Raw genomic sequence first — 26,224 nt, 5'->3', positions numbered from 1 at the left:
GCCATGGGCGCCTGGGTGGCTCAGTTGGTTAAGCGACTGCCTTCGGCTCAGGTCATGATCCTGGAGTCCCAGGATCGAGTCCCACATCGGGCTCCCTGCTCAGCGGGGGTCTGCTTCTCCCTCTGACCCTCTTCCCTCTCGTGCTCTCTGTCTCTCATTCTCTCTCTCAAATAAATAAATAAAATCTTTAAAAAAAAAACAAAAACAAAAAAACCACTTAGCCATGATAGGCTAATAGGCATTTTCTCCAATTCCGGGGGGCGGAGGGAAGGGATGGAGGGAGGGGGAGGTAAGGGACACCCTGCAGGGTAATTAAATCTTTGAAAGCAAAAAGCAAAGTTACAAAACAGTAAGAAGACACACTGTTAATTTTATATTAAACATCACTCACCTTACAGCCTCTAAGGATAGGCTACCCACTTCCAAAGGAGATTTTCACATGAAGACACTCACATGCGCAACAGGGAAGTTTAAGTGGACGGCATAATGACTATTCACTATTTATTACACGGAAGCGGATCAGCGGGTAGGTCTTCTTCCTTGTTGTCTTCCTGCTGAGTAGGCTCAGGGTGAAGAGGCAGAGGGGTTGGTCTTGCGGTCTCAGCGGTGGCAGAGGTGGGACAGGTGGAGGGGATGGGAAGGCAGGCAGGAGAGGCAGGTACACTCGGCATAACTTTATGGAAATACATAGTAACTTCTGTCTGACTTCTTTGCTTTTTCATTTCTCTAAAGATGTTTCTGTACGGTACCAATCCCTCTTCCACCACCTGCTTTAGTCTCAGTGCCCGGATTACAGAAGGGTCCATGTTGTAAAAGAAGTCAAACGCCGTCTTGAATAATCGAAACCCTTCTGCCAGGTTGTCTAATGTCAACTTGTTTTCTGGCCCTGCTGCTTCTACATCTTCCTCATCTGGCACTGGTCCGGAAGCTCTCATCTCCACCGAGGTGCCTTCGGTTAACTCCTCTGGTGTGGGGTGTATGAGCTCTTGATGTGGGAACTCATCGGCGGCCTCTTGGTTGGCAGAAGCTGCTTCTCCTGCTATCTTAACATTTCTTAAGCCAAACCTCTTCCTAAAATTATCAAACCATCCTTTGCTGGCATTAAATTCTCCAGCTTTAGTTCCTTCGCCTTCCTTTTGCTTCAAGTTGTCGTACAACGACTTTGCTTTTTCTCGAATCATACTAGAGTCTATAGGGATGCCTTTCTTGTAGCAATCCTGCACCCACATAAAAGCTGCATTTTCAATACGAGATAAAAAAGTATCTCGCAAAAAGTGCAAGGTCTTCGCGCCTGCTGGTGTAGCTGCCACAACGGCTTCGCGGATTTCCTTTTCTTTTTTTACAATGGTCCTCACGCTGGACTCATTTATCTTGAAATGGCGGGCAACCGCAGCTGCAGACTTCAATCTACAGTACATATCGAGCAATTCAACTTTTTCTTGTAACGTCATGACTTTTCTCTGCTTCTTGGAAGCACTTCCAGAATCACTAGTGGCATTTCGTATGGGTCCCATGGTGTTATTCAAGGTTTATGATATTGCACTAAACACGATGAAAAATACGCGAGAACCACGGGATCACTTTTTACTGCCATTTGCAATTTACCAGCGATGAAGTGCTCACGCAGAGATGATTAGCAACACACACCGTGTTAAGCACATACAACACTTGAGCTCACCACAATAGTAACAGGGGGTGGCTATGGAATTATTACAGTAGTACAATACGTACTGTAGTTAATTTTATGCAGTTAGGATTTAATACTGCATCTTCATGTTTGTTTCTGTTTCTCTCGACTATGAATGATGCCGTGTAGAGCTCGACTATGAATGATGCTGTGTAGAGTCTGTAAGTCTCTGTGTGTATTTTGATAAACTTCTTATAACTTGTGTATACTTTATGGTAGTAAATAAAATAAACTAGTATCTACCTGTATTTTAGGCATTCATGACATACCTTTTTATTTTTTCAGTAATTCTAGGCTATGCAGTTCGTCTGCCAGGTTTTTCAAATTGTTGCAAATCTCTGAAAAATCTTCCAATGTATTTATTTTCAACAATCTGCATAGAAGTGGACCCACACAGTTAAAACCCAAATTGTTCAAGGGTCAACTGTATTCCCACTTTACCACTGAGGAAACTAAACACAGAGAAGGTCAGAAATTTGTCCAAAGACACACAGCCAGTGAGTGGGGCAGAGTCTGACTCTCAAACTGGTCCTCTTTCCTTCAGGCAGTTCAAAGAGGTACAAGAAAGGTGGCAGAGCTTTCATCCATTCAAAAAATATCTAGGGACCGCCAACTCTGGGCTGGGCAGTGAATGCATTAGGCTGTGGGAACATTTTCCCCAGCAGGAACCAATGTCCTAAAGGGTAACAAATCCCTGCGATACTTAAAATAACCTCCCTATTTTCTGTCAGGTTAAAGCACCATCTTCCGTGCTGAAGGGGAAGCGCTGTTTTCTGAGCCCAGTTGCGGGGCGGGGAGGCGCCAACCCGCAGCACAAGGGTTTTATCAGGTGCACGGTTGTTCAGTGAAAGATGCTCCGGGCTTGGGGGCCTGATCTGGGTTCCGATCCTGGCTCCTACAGTCACTAGCTGTGGCTCCTTGGGCAAGTTCCTCCACTTCTCTGGGCCTCGGTTTCTTCGCCTTTCACAATGGGGATTCACAACATACCAAATGAGACAGTGGTTTCAAAGCCCTCAATTGCACTTGGTGGACCCGAGGATCTGATGCGCCGGGACGGCGCTCAGTGAATTTCAGTGCGCGCTACTGTCGGCCCACGTGACCCAAGCCCAGGAAGGCGCAGCACAGAAAGCCTTAACCTACGCCGGAGGTCCCCCACCCCCCGCGGATTCTCCGAATCAGAACCCAAGGAATCCGCCTGCCTGCCCAACCTGGACCACGACCCCCAAAGCGCACGACTTCCCGCAGTTGCCGCCAACCGCCCTCTTACCATGGCCCAGCTGCCTGTCGCCGGAAGTGAATCCCCTCTGTCCCCGGAACCTCTAACGGCGCCTGCTCGGCAGTAAGAGGACGCCGTGTTGGTGCATTGCATCCTGGGATTTGTGGTTCCGAAAGAATATAGGACGCAAGTCCCAGGTACCGTGGGAGTGGATCCTCCTCCTCCCAGCGTGCCCCGCGGCACGGGGGGCCGAACCCGGAAGTTCTGGGCCGAATTCCTGGTTGCCAACAAGTCCCGTCCAGAGTGGATGGAAACCGGCGACATGGCGGCGTCCGGCCCAGCGCTATGCCTCTTCGACGTGGACGGGACCCTGACGGCCCCGCGACAGGTAGGCGGTGCCCGGCGGGCTGGCGGCAGCGGGTGCAGACCCTCAGGGTGCTCGGAGACATGGGACGGGGCCGAAAAACCCTTGAAAGCGAAAAACGTGTATGGGGTTGGAAAACGCAGTTCTGGACTCTCACCGCATGCCCTGGATTTGAACCTCAGCTCAGCCCCCTTGCCAACTATGTGCCCTCCTCAGTCCTGTCACCTGTGAGCTGTACCTTGTAGCCTAATATGAAAAACATAGGTTTCCAGGTCAAACAGACCTAATAGTCTCAGTTGTACCCTCTTGACAGCTGTCTGACCTTGAGCAAGTCACTTAGCCTCTGAGTCTCAGCATCCACGGCTTTAAATGGGGACCTTCCCAGTTCCATATGGTGTTTGTGAGGGTCGAATGAAATCGAATAAATTCATAAAAGTATCTTGGGTACTGTAGGCTGTGTTCAGTAATAGTCAATAAATATTAGCCGCTGACACCACCCCCTCTCTCAGCCCCCTTCTCCAGCAGGAGTGAGCAAGGAGACCTAGATTTTTTCACACTGCCAGCTGAGAGCCCCCTTGAACTGCAGGAAGCTTGCTTCCCACTTCTAGATTTTGCTGCTCCAGGCATGGACATAGGTTTCACTTAAGATCAACATTTGTGATGAAGTTCATGCTGACCTCCTTGCACGGACTGGTCACTGAACAACAGCCATTCAAACTAGAGACTGGGCCCAAGTGACCTCACTAACTTCACTTTCTATCCCTACCTTCTTAATTTTGGCCGGAGGGTGGCAGTGGTGTGCTCCAGACGTCCACATTAAACGTGTGTGACTTCTGATAACATCATTTTGCCTTTCTGAGCCACAGGTTCAGTGTATCTAGTGATGAAACTCAACTGCAAGTTCTTCAGAGGCCCTTTCTGACTCAGATTCAGTGACCCAACACACACTTCTGGACTGTTAGAGAATCTCTTGGCCATCTAAAGCCAAAGTCAACAACTCATTGTTTGTAAAGAGACAGATAGCAATAATTTATGTCTTTGCCAACCACATGGTCTGTAGTAACTACTCAACTTTAATGCAAAAGCAGTCATAGACCTTATGTAGACACAGCATGGCTGTGTTCCAATAAAACTTTATTTTTTTAAAAAGATTTTGTTTATTTATTTGACAGAGACACAGCAAGAGAAGGAACACAAGCAGGGGGAGTGGGAGAGGGAGAAGCAGGCTTCCCGCGGAGCAGGGAGCCTGATGCGGGGCTCGATCCCAGGACCCTGGGATCATGACCCGAGCCAAAGGCAGATGCTTAACGACTGAGCCACCCAGGTGCCCCCTGGTAACTTTTTTATTTATTACAAAAACAACCAGCTGCTCAATTTGGCCCAGGGGCTGTGATGGTCTAGGGTTCACATTCCAAACCTATTTACATGATATCACTGGACCTTCTCAACCTTTCTCCCTCTTTCATCCCATGCAGGATAATTTCTGTTACCCATTTAAACATAAGGAAACCGAGACTCCATGAAACCATGACCTCGATTTCTCACAGCAAACCTAGTACAAGTCTCGGGTTGCTGGGTGTTGTTATTTGCTAAGTTTGCCATTTTCTGCCACCGCTCTAAGATGGGGGCTGTTCTGGCTGCTGGTTATGCCATTCCAGAAGGTGCTTCTGCCTTCCAGAAAGAATCAGGGCAGATGAGCATGAAGCATGAAATAGCAAAGAAACCCACCATGTATTCCCATAACACATTTGAAACATGACAGTCTTTGCAGCAAACTAATAATTTTAACACTGAAAAAAAAGAAGTTTAACAAAAGAAAGTTGTTTCTGTGTGCCGGGTGTTCCAGGTAAAAAATAAAAATATTTTAGCAAGAGATCTATTCATTATAGAATAATACCTTCCCTCCCTCAATACATGCATTCTCAAACACTGATAAGCATTCATCTAAAACTAATGATGTAATGTATGGGGATTAACATAAGAATAAAAAAAAAACACTGATAAGCATATTACAGTCCAGAAGCAGAAGAATGGGTTATCTTACAGCTGCTGAAACACAATATGACATAAACAGATAAAATCTAATTAGAATGGAGTCCAGAGCTTCGCAGTATCACTATAAACCTGAGTGAATTGTTTTCCGGCTTTATGTCATAAAAAATTCAAACATACAGGGGCACCTGGCTGGCTCAGTCAAAGGAGCATATGATTCTTGATCTCAGGTCTGTAAGTTTGAGCTGCACATTAGGTGTAGATATTACTTTTAAATCTTAAAAAAATAAAATTAAAATTAAAAGGAAATTCAAACATACAGAATCACTGAGAAACTAGTATACAGAACAGCTGCATCCCCACCACTTAAATTCAATGTCGATTGACATTAATGTTCTTTTTTATTCTTCGCTGTACCACTTCCTACGCTGCAGTCATCATGGTACTTTACCCCAAAATATTTGAGCCTGGATCTCTTGAGGACATCTGTGGTGACCATAGTGCCATCATCACCATCACCAATGAAAATTGTCACCAGTTCCCTCCTATTATTTAATGCCCCAGTCTAGCAGTCAGCAAACGTTTTTCTGTAAAAGGCCAGATAGTAAAGAGTTGAGACTGTGCCGGCCAGGTGGTCTCTGTCACAGCTACTCGGCTATGTCCTTGCGGCCACAGACACCACGCAAATGAATGGATATGGCTGTGTTGCAATCATATTTCACAGACCCGACAGCAGGTCAGTGCCGGCCCACGCACCCTATTCTGCTGACTCTTCTTTACTCCCATCAGTTTTCCTCTGTTGTCCCCAAAAAAGTCTTTTATAGTTGGTTTTTTCAGAAGGTGAATTTTTAACATGCTTTGACCTCAGTTTTAAGCGTTTGGGTCTTTCTCTGTGTTTTATTTTGTCTAGGATGATTTATAAAGAATTCCTTGTGATTGGCAACACAAAAGTTATTTGGGAACATCACAACAACTTTGTGATTATTTTGCTCCAAAGATCTCTCCTGCAGTGGGTAGTTTAGATGCTCTGTTGTGCTCACAAGCAGCTGGGTCTTATTTCCTGTCAAAAAACATTTGCTGCCACTTGGAAGTGAGAAGGTGCCTTCTAATGCACACACATTGCAGACACACCTGATGGCCACAGTACCACAGAGCTCATCAGTGTGCACAGGGGTTAAGATAAAATAAATTGCAGCTTTGGGTTCTGCTTGAAGATGGAAGTATTACATTTTTAATATTTTGCAATCCAGGGAATCTTGCCCACTTCTTGCCATTCTGACGTCAGGAGTCTTCCCCACTTCCTGCCATTCTGACATCATTCTGACATTTGGAGGGCTCCGGGACCCATTTTCACAGGCATTGATTCATAGAGGCCACTGGTGCACTTCTAGATTTTGTCTGCTAGGTCAAGATTGCACTGGAAGGTGTAGAAAAGATTGTGTTCTGTTATAACCCTTCTGTACAATTTTATTAATCCTATGTGTATATTACTCTAAAACAGTTTCTTTAAGAAAAAGAGAAGAATTGAACTCTAGATGTTTTTGTATTGAAGTTTTTGTTTTTAATTTCTGCTAACTTCATTTCTAAAGATAGCCCGTGTGTGGGCCGCCTGGCTGGCTCAGTCAGTGGAGCAGGCAACTCTTGATCTCCGGGTCATGAGTTCAAGCCCCATGTTGGGGGTAGAGTTTACTTAAAAAATAATAAATTAGGGGTGCCTGCATGGCTCAGTCAATTAAGCATCCTACTCTTGGTTTCAGCTCAGGTCATGATCTCAGGGTTGTGAGATCGAGCCCTGCATTAGGCTCTGTGCTGGGCATGGAGCCTGCTTAAGATTCTCTCTCTCAAAAAAAAATTAATTAATTAATTAAAGATACCGCATGTGAATATACAATTCGGATTGGTAAAAGTAACAAATTAACTTCAAAAAATGAATTGTGATTTGTCTTAATATAGGAATATTTTTTCATGTTCATAATTTTTTTTTTTTAAAGATTTTATTTATTTGAGACAGACAGAATGAGAGAGAGAGAGCACACACATGAGAGGGGGGAGGGTCAGAGGGAGAAGCAGACTCCCTGCCGAGCAGGGAGCCCGATGCGGGACTCGATCCAGGGACTCCAGGATCATGACCTGAGCCGAAGGCAGTCGCTTAACCAACTGAGCCACCCAGGCGCCCTCATGTTCATAATTTCTTTTGAAATAGTGCACAGTTTGGACTTTAACTAGCATAAAATTATACCATTGAGACCACTGTTGATAGGAGCTTTTCTTTTAGGAGAGACTAAAATCTAGTGATCTTACTTCTGTACTTTATTTATTTTTGGTTTTGTATAATTACAACAAACCAATTCTGAACATCCTCTTTAATCTTATGTTATTTTGTTTTAAAATCAGCAACTTATATTTGTAAGTGGAGTACAGTATAGCATTTGAAAGGAATGCTCTAGATCTATGTGTATCGGCCTGGAATGGTCACCGCAACTCACTGCTCAAAACACAAGTCACTGCACAAGACAGAATGAGTCCTTGTGTTTCAGGGCACCTGGGTTCAGGTCGTTAAGCGTCTGCCTTTGGCTCAGGTCATGGTCCCAGCGTTCTGGGATCGAGCCCTGCATCAGACTCCCTGCTCAGCGGGAAGCCTGCTTCTCTCTCTCCTACTCCCCCTGCTGTGTTCCCTTTCTCACTGTCTCTCTGTCAAATAAATAAATAAAAACTTTAAAAAAATAAAAATAAAAAAAATAAACCAGAATCAGAGTACAACTTCTTTAAAAAAAAAAAAAATGAGTCCTTGTGTTTCAGAAATAAGACCTATTTGGGGCGCCTGGGTGGCTCAGTCGGTTAAGCGTCTGCCTTCGGCTCAGGTCATGATCCCAGGGTCCTGGGATGGAGCCCCGCATCGGGCTCCCTGCTCCGCAGGAAGCCTGCTTCTTCCTCTCTGACTCCCCCTGCTTGTGTTCCCTCTCTCACTGTGTCTCTCTCTGTCAAATAAATAAAATCTTAAAAAAAAAAAAAATCAGACCTATTTATTTGTGCGCATATAGACAAGTATATGAACGCAGAGAGGAATAGCTGGAACAGAACACAGCAGTTGTTAATATATTGCTTGTGTCTTTTAAGCTAGGTAAAAATAAGTAAAATTTAACACATTTTTCTCTGGTAAAAAGTTGATGTCCCCAAATCACAACTAAAATATTTGGACTTACTACAGACCTAGAGCCTGAATTGGCATATATGAAAGTAAGGATTGTGTCTCTCTTAGAGTTTTAGTCTCCTGGTTACTTTACGGCTCATGACTTTTTATTTTCCTTTTTGAAATGTAGAAAATTACCAAAGAAATGGATGGCTTTCTACAAAACTTGAGGCAGAAGATCAAAATTGGAGTAGTAGGCGGGTCGGACTTTGAGAAAGTGCAGGAGCAGCTGGGAAAGGATGGTAAGTAAACGCTACTTGTTGTTCACGTTTGGTTAATGGCAGCTTCCTATGAGGACGTCAGGACCTGTGGCCCTTAAGTATCTTAGGCAGGCCTGAGCTCTCCTCCCCGTGTGGCAGGCTTCCTGCTGCCTTGTTTGGACAAACATTCTCTCTGCTTTTTCTTTCCTCTGTTCTTAATGCTATAAATAAATTTCTGGAGTTGGTGGTGGACCATTCGGGACTCAGATACATGGATGGGGTCGCCCAGATGTTTGAGTGTGTGTGTCACTGCCTGGAATGCTTCACGTTGTCCCCGTCCACTCTCCTAGCTCAACTCAGGCCCCATCTCCTGACCGTCCTTCTCACCCAGGTGTTGAGGTGCCCTCTGGGTCTAGGGGCCCCTCTCCGTTGCCCTCACACAGGGTCTCCCAGAGTTCCCTAATCATGAGTCACCCAGGCTCCTTCCCTGTCTATTAAACCAGGATCTCCAGCGCAGGACTCCAGGAAGCCAGGGGTTCTTACTGGCCCCTTCACTGGAGATGCTGAGGTCTCTGGGGCCTTTGAATCGTATTTTAGCAGCCCCCCCCCCCCGGGAGATTATGATGCACAGCCCTGCTGGCAGAGCACTCTCTGCTCGTTGGAAACTATCTTGTTATCCGTCCGTTTTTCTTGAACACTACGACTATGGATTCCTCATCTTGTAGCCCCAGGGCCTCCTGGGTGCCTGGCCTATAAGAACTAGAGGGTGGCGAGATGGATGAGTTGATCCTTCTTCTGGACACTGTTGACATTTTGGGCCGGCTCATTCTCTGTTGTGGGGGGCTCTCTTGTACACACTGTAGGATGTTCAGCAGCACCTCTGGGGCCTCCACCCATGGGATGCCAGGAGTACCTCCATGCCCAGTGTGACAACCAAAACTGTCTCCAGACATTGCCAAGTATCCTCTGGGGGGCAGAATCACCCCCAGTAGATAACCAGTGTTTTAGCTGTAATATCTTACAGTCCAAATCAGCGTAAGCTGTATGTATTGGATTAGTTACTCTGAGCATAATCTATGCATTCTCTTTAAAGCTCTCTGTTCTGCTTACACTTAATTTTCCCTGTAGATGTTCTACTTAGAAACACTAGAAACAACATAATGGGGCACATTAAGCCCCAGAAATCCTGTTACCCGGCCCTGTTAGCCCTTTCTGCCTCTGGCCATATTTTTAACCACAGGCTCAGAGAGGTTTTATGTCAGGGTAGGGCACTGTCTAGATTTCAGAGTGTGAGTCAAAACAACAGACTCAAAACATTCACAAGCTAGAAGAAAGTTGAAGACCCAGCTGTATCAGAATCACCTGGGGAGCCTGTGAAAATACAGATGTGAGGGCCCCCCCCAAAACACAGGGCACCTGGGAGTCTGCATTTTAACAAGCAACTAAAGTTTGAGAACCCAGTTAGATTTATGTGAGTGGTCTCCAAATTTGGCTGCATGTAAGAATCACCTAAAAGCCTTTTAAAAAAATTGGGTTTAAAAAAAAATAAAAATAAAAAAATTGGGTTTTTTTAAATTCTGATTTTTAGCCTGGCCCTGCATGTTTTGATTCAGAAAGCCTGAGAGCAGAGCCTGGGAATCTGCACATTTTCATCACTGCCCTGGGGATGCGGGTCCACAGGGAGGCTTCGGGGCTGTCCTTGGCTCCCGTCTTCCTCTCCAGGTAGAGGGGGCTGAAGGCAGAGACGTGAGAGGGCCCACTAGCAAGTCTCCCGTCTCCAGCCTGGCCACCGTCTTGTACATTTGTAATTAGAGAGTCTTTTTTTTTTTTTTTTATAGGTTTTATTTATTTGACAGAGAGGGACACAGTGAGAGAGGGAACACAAGCAGGGGGAGTGGGAGAGGGAGAAGCAGGCTCCCCGCTGAGCAGGGAGCCCGATGCGGGGCTCGATCCCAGGACCCTGGGATCAGGACCTGGGCCGAAGGCAGACGCTTAATGACTGAGCCACCCAGGCGCCCCCCCAAAGTCTTTTTTAGAAAAAGAATTTTTTTTTTTTTAAGGAGCTTTTTTCCCCACCTGTTGAACCTGTTAAGACGAGATACCCTTTCACAGTCCTTATTGGAGTTCAGTTTTATTGACGATATGTGTTAATCGAGAAATAGAAACTCCAGCTTCAGTTCTTTTCTTTTATTTCGGTTGCAGTGGTTGAAAAATATGATTATGTGTTTCCTGAAAATGGCCTGGTTGCATACAAAGATGGGAAACTCTTGTGTAAACAGGTAGGTTCTTGAGTATCCAGACGACCATATACTGTTATTAAAATGGTTTCTAAAAAGATATTTGACATTGGGTGCTTCTGGAGAGGTGTATCTGGGAGGTGAGGAGCAGGAGGAGTGAATCCCTACCCCACATTCTTTTCTACATCTTGAATGTTGAACCATGTGACTATCACATATTCTAAATTGTGAACTAAATTTTTATCATTGTTTTTTAAGGATACGTAATCTGATATTTCTATTATGCGAGCAGAGACTAGGATAGACTGCCTCTCTACAAGCATTTTTAAGAGGTACTGTGTAGCTCTTATTAGTAACAAGATCATTCCACTCAGACATAAGAAAAAGTCTGAGGGGAACGAATACACTTTTTGTCAGTGTCTCTAGATATTTTAATTGAATAAAAGCAGCAGTAATAAACTCTTTGGGCCTTCCATGAAGCTTTCGAAAGATAATGAGTACAAAAGTCTTGAGTCATGGAGCAGGAAATGCTTTAACTAAAGCCCTTTGTGGTTTGCCTTATGTTTGCAAGCAGGGAAAGAAGGAAAAAGGTGGTGGGGCGTGTCACCCTGGCCGCCACATCAGCCCAGTGACCCCCGCCAGTAGTGGCTGAAGCTCTGGGTTTGCTGTAAAGTTATTTTGAAAATGCGTCCCCCAAATCAAGTAACCCCAGTATTTTCTTTATCTAGAGTATTCAAGGTCACCTGGGTGAGGCCCTAATCCAAGATTTAATCAACTACTGTCTGAGCTACATTGCAAAAATTAAACTCCCGAAGAAGAGGTGGGTTTGCTTTTACCAAAGAGGCTGCGTGCCCTAGCATGGGGAGGAGTGGCATTGGCTGGGTTGGTGCTGATTCCAGTCCTGGGCTCTGTGCTTAGTTAGTAAGACATTGCTGGAAACCTTCTAGTGGAAGAATGAATCCATAAATGATGGCTTTGCCACATGATGGGAATCGGAAACTAGACACTTGCCGAGGCTGTGGGTCCGAGGAAAGGCCTGTAAAACCGCAGTGTGAGAAGAGCATCAGCCCCAGACCCGGGAGTCACCCTGGAGGCCCAGGCCACACTTCACGCGCAGCCTTGCTCGCTCGGCCCACAGTGTGACATAAAATCTGCATTAATTGCTGTCATTTGAAAGTCAGATTTCACGTTGTAAAATACCATCACTTCTGGCTTCTGTGGTCTCTGAAGACCTGTCATTTCAAATTTGCACAAGATCCCCCCTGAATTCAGGCAGCAGAGCTGAGACCCACCTGGATCAGCATTTGCCCACACCTCTCATCAGTCTCACTGTGCACCCCACACACAGGTCACACGGGCACAGGAAGGCTTCAGATGAGTCCAGATCCTCAGGGAGGAGTTGAACACTTGATAAACTTCCTTAATCCTAGTTTTTGAGAACAGAAGCCTTTCTAAAATGCATCAGCCTCCCTCCCTTGGGAACGAGAGTAATATTATGTCCTTGAATTGGGGAGAAATCATTGAGCCTCTCTTTCTGACAGTTTAGCACCGCAGTCCCAGGGTCACCCCTGGGAAGGGTCACCAGGGTCCCTGTAGAAGGTATAGGGGACAGGGCTGGTCCATACCAGCTCCAGGACATCGCAGGTAGGGGACTCTTGAAAACTGTGTTGTATCATTTGCTTCTGTGCAAGTTGGGCACAGCCGGGGAGAGGATCCAGCGGTTGAGATTTTGCTGCTTTTACTTTACCTAACGAGTATTCATTGCTTCCCAGTTAACAAAAACTAGGACATTTGGTTTTCTCAGGACCCTTTAGAGGTAACCACAATGACTACGTCAGCCCCTTTGTGAGGCTCCAAGAGGCACCCAGAGTCACACAGCCTCGCAGGAGGCCGCGCTGGCCTTGAAGCAGGCCCTCAGCTCAACACTGGGCCGGGGTCCCTGGGATTTACAGGTGGCTGGTGGTTCGAGATCAGGACTGTGTGTGGAAGACAGAAAGGGCCGAGGGAAGAGGTTTGAGAGGCTCATAGGCATCAGCGTTTAGAACTAGAAGATACTTCTGGGTGCCTGGGTGGCTCAGTCGTTAAGCATCTGCCTTCGGCTCAGGTCATGATCCCAGGGTCCTGGGATCGAGCCCTGCATCGGGCTTCCTGTTCCGCAGGAAGGCTGCTTCTCCCTCTCGCACTCCCCCTGCTTGTGTTCCCTCTCTCGCTGTGTCTCTCTCTGTTAAATAAATAAAATCTTAAAAAAAAAACAAAACTAGAAGATACTTCTGAGCACACAGTCACAAAACACTTAAATTGCATTGTAAGGATAAATAGCTCACAGTTATTTGAGCTTTTAAGAAACTATTTTGAGGGACGCCTGGGTGGCTCAGTCGTTAAGCGTCTGCCTTCGGCTCAGGTCATGATCCCGGAGTCCTGGGATCGAGCCCCGCATCGGGCTCCCTGCTCGGCGGGGAGCCTGCTTCCCCCACTTCCACTCCCCCTGCTTGTGTTCCCTCTCTCGCTGTCTCTCTCTCTGTCAAATAAAGAAAGAAAATCTTTAAAAAAAAAAAGAAACTATTTTGAGATTCAAACTGGAAACACGAGGGGATATGGGTTTTTTTTTTAAACATCTTTATTCAAAATAAGTAGTGTTGAGCTGTTCTCATTTTCTGTGATCAGATCAACCATTTAGTAGCGGCTGGCTGCACAGTGTTTCCTCGGTAATGAGGGAGGAGGCTCGCCAAGCAGCCCTCCGAGCCTTTCCCCATAGCTTTGTGTGGTCAGATCAGTGGGTTCAAGAGGTCACTAGCAAAGGGGTCAGGCACATGAATTTTCAGACTCCTCGGGAACTTGAGAGATGGTAATCATTTCCATAGCTCTTTTTTTTCTTTTATTTGACACAGAGAGAGAGAGAGCGAGCACAAGTAGGCAGAGAGGCAGGCAGAGGGAGGAGAAGCAGACTCCCCAGCTGAGCAGGGAGCCCAACGCAGGGCTCGATCCCAGTACCCCAGGATTATGACCTGAGCTAAAGGCAGATGCCCAACCGACTGAGCCCCCCAGGCGCCCATCATTGCTCTTTATTAATGATAAAATTCACTGTCCAACAGAAATAATGTGGGCCACGTGCAATTTTAAGTTTTCTGTAGCTGCATTAAAAAAAGAAAAAGGAACACCGAAATTAATTTTAATCGTATTTTATTTAACTCATTATAGTCAAAATATAGTCATTTTAACACATAGTCAACGTAAAACATTTCGAATGAGGATGACATTCCTTTTTCATGCTGCATCTTTGAAATCTAATCTCAGTTCAGATTAGCTGCATGTGGCCCGTGGCTGCCGTGTGGCTGAGCCCAGCCCTGTGAAATGTTGATCACACCAGCCCCTGCCTTCTGGAAATTTGAGCCTGTTTACCCATCTGTAACGTCGCCCACATAAATAATGTCTCTCTGGGGCCCGTCCCCTTTCCTCTCTAGGGGTACTTTCATTGAGTTCCGAAATGGGATGTTGAACGTGTCCCCGATTGGGAGAAGCTGCAGCCAAGAAGAACGCATTGAGTTTCACGAACTCGATAAAGTGAGCCCCTTGAACACAGCCTGGGTCTATGGAGATAAGATAAGATGTGCAGCCTGGCGGCCGGCGGCTAAAGGGTTTTTTCTGAACTGCCATGCACTAGATAATCGGTATCTTCTTGTTCTTCTCAGAAAGAAAATATCAGACAGAAGTTCGTAGCAGAACTGCAGAAAGAGTTTGTGGGAAAAGGCGTCACGTTCTCCATAGGTACCGTGCATTCAGGCGGGTTTCCTTCGGGCTTTGGTAATCGCTTGCCAGGGGGTTTGCCGGGGGCCGGTGAGCTCTTGAAATGGGACTGTGCCCGGTGTGGAGGTGGGCAAGAGGCGTTCAGGGGCAAGCACTCCTGTGTGGTCAGCCCTCATGGAGACTCACCCCAGCTGCTGGGTTTGGTTCTAAAGTCTCACCCGGCAGGATTCCTCCCCACACCTCTCCTGCTGGCCCAAAATAGCGCTCGGCCCAATAGATTCTGGAATCTCATGCTGGGTGAGCAGCAGAGATCCTTAGCAGTCAGTTGGGTTGGTTTTACAAATCAAGAAACTGAGGCCCTGGAAGGAAAGGGGACTTGTCTGAGCCCACAAAGGTTGTATCTACAATGGCGGCCCGGCGTGCAAACGGTTCCGGTGTCCGACGGACTTCTTCCTGCGGCACTGGCATCTTGGCCTTGGTTTTTGGTAGAATATACTTGTCAGACACTTGAAGTGAACGCTGATGAGTGATTATGTAAAGCCCTCTTGTTTTACCACTTCCGCTAAGTGTACAGTTGTAGGAAAACCAGAATCGCAAAGGGATTATGTCTGATAGACAAACGGGTAGATGTTCAAGTGTTCTTGAATTGCAAGGTGAACATCTCTCTGACAAAGCTTTCAAACAGTTTCATCGCTCCTGAAAGCTGCCTGCAAATCACCTTCCACATGCTTTTCCTTTTCCCTGCAAGATGAACTGCATGCAGCCTGCTTCTAGGCCTCGTCCCCTGAGAGCCAGAGCATGTTAAAGCTCGGGCCGGCCCAGCTGAATGAAGCTATTATCAGCTTTTCCACCAGCATGCTTCATTTAGACCCATGCGCTTGGCGCAGCACTTGAACACAAATGCATTCCTTGTTCTGAGCTGGTGGTCTGTCTCGCTTTTCGATTTTAGGTGAAATAATGCTGGAAAAAGCAATGTCATATTAATTTCTAGAACTGGTCCCTAAAGTAGCATAAGTAGCGAACAAGGGTGTTAAAAATCAAAGACCTTGGCCTTCCACTTGCTGACGAGTAGGCCACATGTTCTTTTCAGCAAAGTGCTCTTCGCCTCCTTTCCACCTTTAGCTTTTGTGTCTTCCCCCCTCTCGGCAGGAGGCCAGATCAGCATTGATGTCTTTCCTGAGGGCTGGGACAAGAGGTATTGCCTGAGACATGTGGAAAATGACGGCTATAAGACCATCTATTTCTTCGGGGACAAAACCATGCCAGTAAGTACGGGAGCATTATTTTGGAGTTGGACTGTTCGGTTTGGGCTGGAAAAGGGGACATGGACACATGGGCCTTTTCCCCTCCCTCACGCGGTACGCACTGGCCCAGCTCACACTGAGTGGGGGCTTCTGCAATTCAGCCTCCCTCCCTTTGCACTCCCACACCGGACGCCTCGGTGGAGGCAGAAATGGAGCTCTTTGGAGGCTCACTTCGCGGCCTTCCAGAACATCTGCCCCAGTGCTGTCCGATCCTTTGTGCACTTCCAAGCTCTTGGCCAGTTTTATCTCATTTTTCCACTGTGTTTTTCCCCCAGGGGCATTCATTATGAGTTGGGCACGAGGCATCCTAAATGGTAGGAAGACAGGAAATCTCACGAGTCTGAAATTCAAGAGACTGTGCCAGGGACTGTTTAGCAGTGGACATCACACACAGACGGTTTGGGGAGCTGTTCCTGTCGGAAGTCCCAGGTCCCGGACTGATTCTAAATCAGGGCTGAGAGCAGAGCTGTGTCAGGCCAGCACCATTAGGAGGACTACAGAGAGGGATTTCCCCAGAGCCACTGTGGCAGCAGGATGGGGCTCTCCTTGGGAGAGGTGGGCCCCGAGAGGAGGTTCGGCACCAGCCACTCGCTGCCCAGCCCTGGGCCTGTCTCCGGGCTCCTTTAAATTCCTGCTTCCCTTTACACACTGCCCAGTAACGGGATACCTTGCCATCAGAGGTCCTGGTTTGGGCTTTGTGGCCATCCTGCACCCAGCAGGTGTGTCCTGGATGCTGCACATTCAGAGTTTTCTTATCCCTCTGGTCTCTGGTCCACTGCAGAGTACTTGCCGCTCTGCTGAGGTTTCTGGGGTGGACCTACCTGCCTTTCAGCGAGGTCTCTACATATGGTCTTCTAGCATGAAAGGGACTTCTGATCAGTAAAGGCTCGTGTCCATCTCTCTAAATGATGAAACCAGGACTTGGGCGCCTGGGTGGCTCAGTCAGTAAAGCATCTGACTCTTGATTTCAGCTCAGGGCATGATCTCGGGGTCCTGGGGTCAAGCCCCACAATGGGCTTCCTGCTCAGCGGGCCGTCTGCTTGTCTCCCTCTTCCTCTGCCCTTCCCCGTGCTTGCGTTCTTTCTCTCTCTTAAATAAATTAATAAATCTTAAAAAAAAAAAAAAAAAACAGGACTCAGAAAGGGTAAGTGACTTATTCAGGGTCACACAGCTCACGCCAGAGCTGGTGGCACCAGAACAGACTACTTTGTCTTTAAGCACGTAGGCTTTCTAGTCCAACGAACCATCCCTCCATCGTGGTGGGGAACATTCTCTTCTAGTTCCCAGACCACATGGTACTGCTTTTCAGGAGGTGTGGCCTTCCGCCTCGTTCTTAATGATGGAGAGAAGTGGTTTACAACCGCATCCATTTGTTGAAATTCTTCGGCTGCAGAAATACTTTGAATGCAAGCTTTGAAACAAGCCTCTGTCGGACTTGGATGTCTCTTGAGAAAGCAAGCTCACGCACTCACACGTGGGATCCCAGGGATGGCCAGGTGCCTCTGCAGCCCTTCCAGCCCCGTGCCAGCACTGGGCTGGGAAGAGAGCTGTTGAGACAGGCGAAGCCAGGTTCTTAGTGATGACACTCTTGCTGTGTGCACATAGCCGTCAGAAGCCTCAGCTGGGACTTTGCACAATGGAATGCGGTTCTTGAGATAAGCAGAGAATGCCTGCTTTGGGGAATTCTCCATCTGGGAATTAGAGCGTTTTCTGTGCTGTTTAGCTGCTACAGGACCACACACTGATTCTGTTTGTTTGGTTTTTAGTTCTACCTACTTTTTTTTTAAAGTGGATACTAGTTACGGAGGTGTTTTTCCCGATTCTTCTTTTTTTTTTTTTTTTTTAAAAACAAGTCTGCTTTGCAAACTATGATTTTTTTTTTTTTAAAGATTTTTATTTATTCATTTGAGACACAGAGATACAGAGAGAGAGAGAGGGCATGAGCAGTGGGAGAGGCAGAGGGAGAGGAAGAAGTAGACTCCCTGCCGAGTCAGGAGCCCGATGTGGGACTCGATCCCAGGACCCTGGGATCATGACCTGAGCCGAAGGCAGACGCTCAACCATCTGAGCCACCCAGGCGCCCCTGTTTTTCCCGATTCTTAATGAACATAGTTCATCGTAGAGCATTGGAGAAAGTTCAAGGGAGAAAGTTTGTCATGTGTGGTCACGCCTCCCAGCCTTTTCTTTGTGGGCATATGCGACCCCTAAAGTGGACCCTGCATTCTCATTATTTGATTTTCTGCTTTGTTCTCAGTACAAATTTTATTTCCCCATGTTAGTGAATATTCTTCAAAAACAAGGTTTTCAGGGGCTGTATGACCCGTTTCCCCAGCAGAGGCCCTGGGACTGTGGTTGTTGACACCGTGGTGACAGTTCTCTGCCCTCTCTGACGCTGTCAGTCAGTGGTTTCCTGGAAACGGGAAGTGACAGTCCAGCCGTCTAAACCTTTAAACAGGCATAGAGCCTCCCAAACACTAGCTTTAAACTTCTCGTATTCAGTGATAGACTTTGAAAGCTGTTTCCTTTCTTTGCACCAAGGCAAATGTTCTTGCTGGTTTCCAGGGAAACAGCACTTGAGCTGAGAACTGTCAGTAAAAAGCCATTTCCCAGGTGTGCCTGGGTGGCTCACTCGGTTAAGGGTCTGGCTCTTGATCTCAACTCGGGTCTTGATCTCAGGGTCATGAGTTCGAGCCCCATGTTGTGCTCCATGTTGGGCGTGGAGCCTACTTAATTAAAAAAAAAAAAAAAGCCATTTCCCTGCCAAGCACCACAGGCTTAGAGGCCTGCCTGGCAGCCTCCTCAGCCCTAGCAGCCGCGTCCATCTGGCGGGATCGGATGTTACACAGAGCCCCTCCCCCCTTCCCTGCTTGGAACACCCCCAGAGAGCAGGGTGAAGAAACTAGACATTGGCCCTTGCTTTTCTAAATGCTTGTCAGTCCTGGAAAGCCCCACCCCCGCATTCCTGCCCATCAGCCACATCAACCAGGGTCTGTTAAAACGCAGCAGCTCCAAGTGCAGCCTCGAGGCTCTGGGCCCAGCCTGGAGTGCCTTGGTTTGCTGCAGGGAAAGGGATGGCCAGGGCACAGAGAGGCACCCCACCCTGCTTTGCATGGCTTCGGGCAGGGGGGAGACTTAGGCAACTGACTCCACCACCACCCCCCCAGCCTTTCCATATTCCCAGGCTAGACAGCTTCCGCTGGTTTAATGCTTCCTGGCTTTAAGGCAGTTGGAACATGAAAACATTCTAACACGTCATGAACATCGACAGCTGATTGACTTTTTGACTCAGCAGATCCTTTTAGGTGATTGAGCTCTCTGGGGGGCACCCTGCCCTGCTGCGGGAGGGGACTGACTAAGTACACGGCGGCCCCGCAACACGGCAGAATGCCCCATGGCTGTACGAACCACTGATGCAGACCGATCTCTGGGATGTTTTATCAGGCGAGCCAAGTAAGGTGCAGAACAATAGAAGTAACATGCGCTACTTTTGTCTAAAGCGGAAGTAGTGTCTCTTCACATTGCTTGTAAGTGCATAAAGGGAATGTGAAGGGACACCCAAGAAAGCAGATGACAGACCTCCGGAGGGCCAGGGACAAGGATGGGAGAGACACTTAGCACTCTGTCCCTTTTTTAAATTTTGAACTCTGTGAATGTGCTATCTATTGAAAAATAAAGCTTTAAAATATCAAATTAAGAAAACTAAATTCTTTAGCTTCTAAAGCACTTCAGTCTCAGATCCTGAGCTGGGCACTTAGACGTTCTGTCCTCTGGTCCTTGGGCAGCCTGGCGGGGAGCATGGGACGGGCAGCAACAGGCTCCGTGTGGGGCGGGGCGCAGTGCAGGGTCAGAGACCGGGTGGCATCCAAAAGCCTCTCGTCATTCTCCCACATCACCTCCAAACTGCTACTTAATCATGCAATACTTGGTTTTCTACAAATGTTAAAAAGGACGATCTGTCTTTATTTTTTATTTTTATTTTTTTTAAGATTTTATTTATTTATTTGACAGAGATAGCGAGAGCAGGAACGCAAGCAGGGAGAGTGGGAGAGGGAAAAGCAGGCTTCCCGCCGAGCAGGGAGCCCAATGCGGGGCTCAATCCCAGGACGTCCTGGGATCATGACCTGAGCCTAAGGCAGACGCTTAACGACTGAACCACCCAGGCGTCCCAGGGAAGATCTGTCTTTAAAATAAGCTTCAAAGAGGTCCCCATCGGCCTGGTGGGAAGAGGCAGCTTTGAAACCCAGAAGACCCAAATCTGGCCCCTGCTGCCCACACGGTGACCACACACGTCTCTGTATCCGTGAGCCGCGGTGCCTGTCACCTCCGTGGGCACGCAGTTCCTCTGAAGCAGTGGGAGGAAAGGGAGGTTCTGGAGGGAGGGTGGCCCAGGAAAGGCAGCAGGACTTGCCTCTCCCAGCAGGGGAACCAGCCGGCTACCAAGTCTGCAGCTTTTAATAAAGTTTAAGAAAAGCTCATCCAGTATGAGAGATTGGAGGCCTACAGGGTGGGCGATGTGTGTAAACCGACGAGCCTTGAGTTCCTGCTCAGGCTTTAGATGGAGTTGGCCTTTGGCCATGACCTGGGTGTCCTCGCCATGCCTGGCATCTCCTGCGCTCACTCTCAGGATGCCTGAGGGCCGATGAGGGCACAGAATGTGTCCTATGCGCAGACCTGCCCTACTACTCGTGTGTTTCAGTGCGAAATCTGAGACCCAGGTCTTAGGGGACTAGTGGCAGGGTTAGGTTAGCACGGAGAGGGGAGTCCCTTGCTCCCAGAGAGGCCCCCAGGAAAATCGCTGCTCCCCGAGATCTGACTGAAGGAGGTTGGACCGGGTTGGATATTCTCCACGCAGCTGAGGGGGTGCAGCCGGCTCCCTCGTGGGAGGACGGGAAGCAGGACACCGGACAGGGGTACCATGGGTGCAGGTGATTGTTGGGGTCCCTGCTGACCCGCCTTCCTTCTGTGGTCTGTCGCGCCTGAGATCGGGGGAGGACTGGCTGGATAAGCCCTGAAGGAGGAGCAGCCCCTGCTCTAGCTCTTCTGTTCAGGGGGACCCCAGCTTCAGGCCCCTAGAGTGTGGCCGGCCCTCGGGGACTCCCCTGGTACGGTCACTGATGTCTATAAATCAGCATTTTCTGGATGCATGTCTGTGCCCAGGCCCCTCACACAGCGCTCAGCCCCATTTTTGTGAATGAGGGGATGTGCCGGAACCAGGAGCAGACCCAGAGGGTCACCCCGGGGGCATTAGCAGGACAGCAAGCCAGCTTGCTTTCCACCACGCCCCAAGCTGGATAGTCATCAGATTGTAAGCCACTGGATCCCATCCTGGAGGTACGTTGGAATCACCTAATTGTTTTTAAAACATCATGACCATGGGGCCAGGCTTTTTTTTTCCTTTTAAGCGTAACAGTTGACTTCTTTCTAGGAAAAACCAGTACAATTATCTAAGGGCATACGTTTTTATCAAATCTGTCTGAAAGTTGTGACAGTTTTCATCCCCAGCTAATGATCACACGTTGAGAAACAGCTACATACCAGTCATGCAGCGCACACTCAGATCCGTTTGGCTTCCCACACAGCGGCCCGCAGGCTGGGGACACTGGCCCTGGAAGTGCTGGTAAAGCTCCCGCAGTGACTGTCCCCTCAGCCCAGCAAGCACGGCTGCCCCAGGGCTTTGAGGCCAGAGCCCTTTTCCCTTTGGCCTTTGTACCCTGATACCTAGAAATTTGATCAATCCCGTTACATTGCCAAGAGATTAATGTCCACGTGCGGCAGGAGTGGACTCCCAGCCGGAGGGGGTCTGCCTGAGCCCCAGATGGCTGGTCATAGCAGAGACCCTCTCGAGGTCTGGCGGCCTGCCCAGCAGGGCCCACCGGCTGGGGAACTTGATCTGTGTTCCCTTCCTCAGCTCCACCGTCAGGATCCTCAGGCTTCACCAGAAGCCCCCCATCAGCTCAGCAACAGCGTGTGCGGAAACACAGCCTGGTGGCAGGGAGACTGGACCCCACGCAGAACTGCCTTCTGGTTTTCTGTTGCACCCTCAGACTTGGGCCTTGTAGGGATTTAAATATTAATGGTCTGTTTGCACTGAGCTGCAGGCCTCTCCTCTGGGCCCTCAGGTAACACGATCTGGCATCCGTTGCTTTGGCTTTGTTCCCTTTGTCTTAATCTAGTGTGACCCGTGGTCCCTGTGCAAATCCAGTGTTTGGAATTCTCAGTTCTCTGAAGCCTAATTCTAGGGGAGGGCACTCACACTAGCTCACTTTGTGCTTCTGCTTCTCCCAACCTCCCTCTGACTCTGCATGCGAGCCCTGTACAGCCCCAAGGAGCCACAGGGGAGGCCAGGTCCCCTGGCAGGAGAGGAAGTTAAAGTCTGAGGTTGGTGGTGGTGGTGGTTCCGAGACGCTCTTGCCAACTTTGCTGAGCCCAGACAGAGCCCAGAGAGCCGGCCCCGCATGGACCAGGTCTCCCGGGAGGGACAGGCTGGGTGGCTGCTTCGGACTCGTTCCCTGGGGAAGGGCGTCTGCCCTCCTACCCTGGCTGGCTGTGCAGCCTCCTAACTGCAGTGCTTCTGCTCGTCGTCCTAATCCCCCACCTTTCCATCCTCCAGAAGGTGAATCTGATTGTGTCCCCAGGTGGCAGCTTTCCTGGTGGCTTCACATAATATCCCAAGTCCTTACCTCCCTGGCCTGGCGGGCTGCTGAGCTGCCTTCCCAGACACAGCTTGTCCCCTCACTTCCTCTGCTCACAGGTGCCTCCCTTGCCACCCCGGGTTCTCTTCCCCTGTTGTCTGCCCTGCGGAGTTGTTCACCTCCGTCTCCTGCCCTCTCCCCGCCCCCGACTCAAGCTGTGAGGGTGGTCCCTACCTTGGTTTGGTTTGCCCAGCAGGTGGTAGTAGGTGCTCCCCGGGCTGGTTGGGTTCATGTGTGAATACAGACTCCTCCTGAGTGAGTGAGTGAGTGACAGGGAGTGAATGTGTCCCTGGTAGATGCTGGGTTTTTCTGGATAATGCACGAATCTTTTTTCTATGTTAGGTTCTCTGCAGTAGTTTTTACCTCCCGTGCTATTCGCAAGAGGAATCCGACTTTAATTCTAAGAATTGCATGAACTGGTTTCACGTTTACTTGCTTAGGTAGCACATGGTGGGCGTGACGCTCAGCGCTGACCCAGAGCCCCTTGACAGCACAGAAATCTGTGAGGCCAGGGCCGGACCCCAGCAGCTCCCCCAGTCAGTGCTGGGAAGGGACCTTCCCCGAAATGGCTCCAAGTTCGTGGCCCCCTAACCTGACTCCTACACCTGGCGTACTTTGGGCCCCGGCAGCAGCCCCTCCTAAAGTTTGGGGAGAGGTTATTCTCACAAAAATGAGAGCAGTAGGAATTACCGTGTCCATCAGTCCTTATTTTTTTTATTTTCTTTTTTTTTTTTAAAGATTTTATTTTATTTATTTGACAGAGAGAGACCAGCAAGAGAGGGAACACAAGCAGGGGGAGGGGGAGAGGAAGAAGCAGGCTCCCCGCAGAGCAGGGAGCCTGACGTGGGGCTCGATTCCAGGACCCTGGGACCTTGACCTGAGCCGAAGGCAGACGCTTAACGACTGAGCCACCCAGGCGCCCCTCCATCAGTCCTTTAAAGGGATGTCAGATTTTTCCTGTAGAATCTTTACGATAAAAATCCATTTTTGTCTCTGCAGTCATTTTCATCGTATTAGAAACTAATTGATTTTTCTAAGGAAAACCTAGGGAATTGCATGAGAAGCAAAGCAGGGGCTTTGCTGCAGCTCGGGCGTGGGCACGGCAGGAAGCCTGCTCCACTCACCCGAGACCAGGGGCGGGGTGGGGGTGCCGCACGGACCAGAGGACCCACAACCACGGGACCCCCGTGATGTGCTGGGGCCCGGCAGAAGCAGTCCTGCCCTCCACTCTTGGAAGTGGCCCAGGGGAAGTGCCGTGTGCACACACCTGGAGCCCCATGAGCTGAGGGGCGGGTGCTGACCTGGTGACCCCCACAGGGCTGCGGGCGGGGTGTGGCGTTACCGCTCCTCGGCGATACAGGCCGGGTCCACAGCTGGGCCACCCGGATCACACGCCAAACACACGGACTATTTAAATGTAAACGAATCAAAATCAAACAAACTCCGTTCCTCTGTGGCCGTGGCCACATGCCACCAAGTGCTCAGTAGTCACCGGTGGCTGCTGTCAGCTCGGAGGCCGGCCTGTCGGCATCACCGCAAGGTCCAACGGCAGCGCCGCGGTGGGCTGTCAGCCCTGCCACACTGCCTGTGACAACAGCTTGGGCACGGTTAAAACACGGTGGCAGAGGGCGCCTGGGTGGCTCAGTTGGTTAAGCGACTGCCTTCGGCTCAGGTCATGATCCTGGGGTCCCTGGATCGAGTCCCGCATCGAGCTCCCTGCTCCGCGGGAAGCCTGCTTCTCCCTCTCCCACTCCCCCTGCTTGTGTTCCCTCTCTCGCTGTGTCTCTGTCAAATAAATAAATAAAATCTTAAAAAAAAAAAACACGGCAGAGAGTGCCATCACCTGCCGCGCTTGCCGTATAGAAAAATAAGCCTCAGATCTTCACAAGAGCGTCGTGATTTCTTTCATAGGCGTAATTACATTCCAAGCTAAATTGCAGTTCGAGGGAAGGTGATGAAGCCTTTCTCGGCAATGCCTGTGCTCGGGCTGCTACTCTCCCGGGGGGCTCAGGTGACCGAAGCCGGCCTCCCTGCTGGTAAAATCGCCAGTTCCTCAGCTCCCCGGCTGCCTGCGCCCAGGAGAAGCAAGGCGCCCACATCTCCTTCGTGTCTTTGCAGGGCGGGAATGACCACGAGATCTTCACCGACCCGAGGACCGTGGGCTACACGGTGACGGCCCCCGAGGACACCCGCAGGATCTGTGAGGAGCTATTCTCCTAACGGCCCCTTTCCCAAAGGAGGGCAGGGCATCCCGCTGACAGGCTGCAAGGGCCACTGGTGGCCACACTCAGGATCCCTCCCTCCCTCACACGCCAGGCTCCCCACACTGTCCTGTGGCCCCGACCACGACGTGGCCTCCACCCTCAGTGCCAGAAGCAGCCAGACTTGTCAAGAATGGCCTGAAGGAATACCTCCAACCCAATTTCATCCCCCACCCCCAAGTCTCAGACCCTCCGTACGTGCAATCACGGTACACACGGTTTTGAGGGGAACCTTCCCCATCATTCTAGAATGATACAGAACGAATGTGCCTGGACCCTCACTCCTCATGGGTCTTGTGAAAAATGTAACCAGTATCAATGTTTGGACCCCCTGTGTCAGTACCGACGGGGGCATCTGGTGATGAGAAAGGACAAGATGTTTACAGCCATCCCTCCCCAGGACAGAAGTTCAACAGCGCCTCCGGAGGGGAAGCTCCTGCCTGAGTGTCAGCCTGGGGGGACTCTGAAAGCGAGGGCCCTGTGGCCGCCGGGCAGTACTGAGTTCAGCGGCGCATGGGACGCAGACGGGTGGCCGCCAAGTGACCACTGACCCCAACGAGTTTGCACCTTAGCCGGCCTGCAGCACGGCAGGCAAGCTCTGAATTCACTACACTTAGGAGAGCCCACTGCGCCTCCGCCTGTCAGGATGGGAGCAAGTGGGCCCCATCTGCCTTGCCCCTGGATGCTGGCGCTGGCTGGCTCCCCGAGGGCCTCACTCCCCTCCACTTTCTCAGGGAACACGTGAGAGCCTGGATCGTTAACAGAAGAGGAGTGGCACGGCTGCCCTGCAGATCTTTTCGTGAAGCTGCAGGTCTGCCCGGCCTCTGGACCTAAGGGGTGGGAGCCGTCCGGTGGTTGGGCCTGCGACCCCCACTTGTGCTTCGAGTTCTGCGAGGTCCTTGTGCCACTGGAAGGCAGCTCCAGGGTCCCGTGGGGGAGCGCTATCCAAGGAAACGGTTCACAGGTCACTTTTCAGAATCTGGACTCGTCAGGACCCACAAATCCTCAGTCCACTCCAGTCCACAGCACGGCCTCTGCTCAGGGCTGGCCGATCTGAACGGCGGTCTGCACCCCCACCGCCCCACCCCCACCCCACCAGGTGCTTTCATCTCAGTGTTCGCTGGGTCCTTCCAAGCCTCCCAGGAACCCCCGGGCTGGTCTTACTTGGGGTCTGGTTGGGGGCAGTCTGCATGACCACACCCAGGGCTGACGTTGCTCCGTGGTTCCCAGGACACAGCCACCCAGGGGTACCTTTCTTTGTTGGATTTTGCAAATGATACTGTAATGACCTTTCACAATGAAAAGCAGCAAATTAAAGTTGATTTTATTGTTTCCCA

The 26,224-nt window shown here is 49.5% G+C and overlaps 2 protein-coding genes across 7 annotated transcripts in view; one reads left to right on the top strand and one right to left on the bottom strand.

Annotated features, from left to right (window-relative positions):
- Window positions 1-3,227, bottom strand: part of TMEM186 (transmembrane protein 186) — a 7,209-nt gene extending 3,982 nt beyond the window's left edge. Inside the window, exons 1-2 of one of the 4 annotated variants that reach the window (XR_004072894.2) lie at window positions 2,955-3,029; window positions 392-2,060 (exon numbers count right to left, since the gene is read on the bottom strand). Coding sequence is in view for 2 of the 4 variants with exons in the window: in XM_081820062.1 (XP_081676188.1) it covers window positions 498-1,514 (1,017 nt within the window). In the remaining 2 variants the exon portion in view is untranslated. The other 3 variants (XR_014145358.1, XM_031019977.2, XM_081820062.1) reach the window with 3 other exon arrangements.
- Window positions 3,158-26,224, top strand: PMM2 (phosphomannomutase 2). 3 transcript variants are annotated; one of them, XM_081820063.1, is made up of 8 exons: window positions 3,158-3,291; window positions 8,580-8,691; window positions 10,852-10,928; window positions 11,615-11,706; window positions 14,348-14,447; window positions 14,576-14,651; window positions 15,780-15,895; window positions 24,745-26,224. In XM_081820063.1, exons 1-8 carry the CDS (start codon window positions 3,211-3,213, stop codon window positions 24,844-24,846), a joined length of 756 nt encoding a protein of 251 aa, XP_081676189.1. In that variant the 5' UTR covers window positions 3,158-3,210; the 3' UTR covers window positions 24,847-26,224. The 3 variants fall into 3 exon arrangements, with proteins under 3 accessions (XP_081676189.1, XP_081676190.1, XP_081676191.1); XM_081820064.1 differs by lacking the exon at window positions 24,745-26,224 and adding an exon at window positions 19,376-19,638; XM_081820065.1 differs by lacking the exon at window positions 24,745-26,224 and adding an exon at window positions 19,227-19,360.

This window comes from Leptonychotes weddellii, chromosome 5 (genome assembly GCF_054177405.1).
Source record: "Leptonychotes weddellii isolate Sample4059 chromosome 5, ASM5417740v2, whole genome shotgun sequence".
Lineage (NCBI taxonomy): Eukaryota > Metazoa > Chordata > Mammalia > Carnivora > Phocidae > Leptonychotes > Leptonychotes weddellii.
The sequence above is the reverse complement of the archived record's forward strand: the minus strand, read 5'-3'. Positions and strand labels throughout refer to the sequence as shown.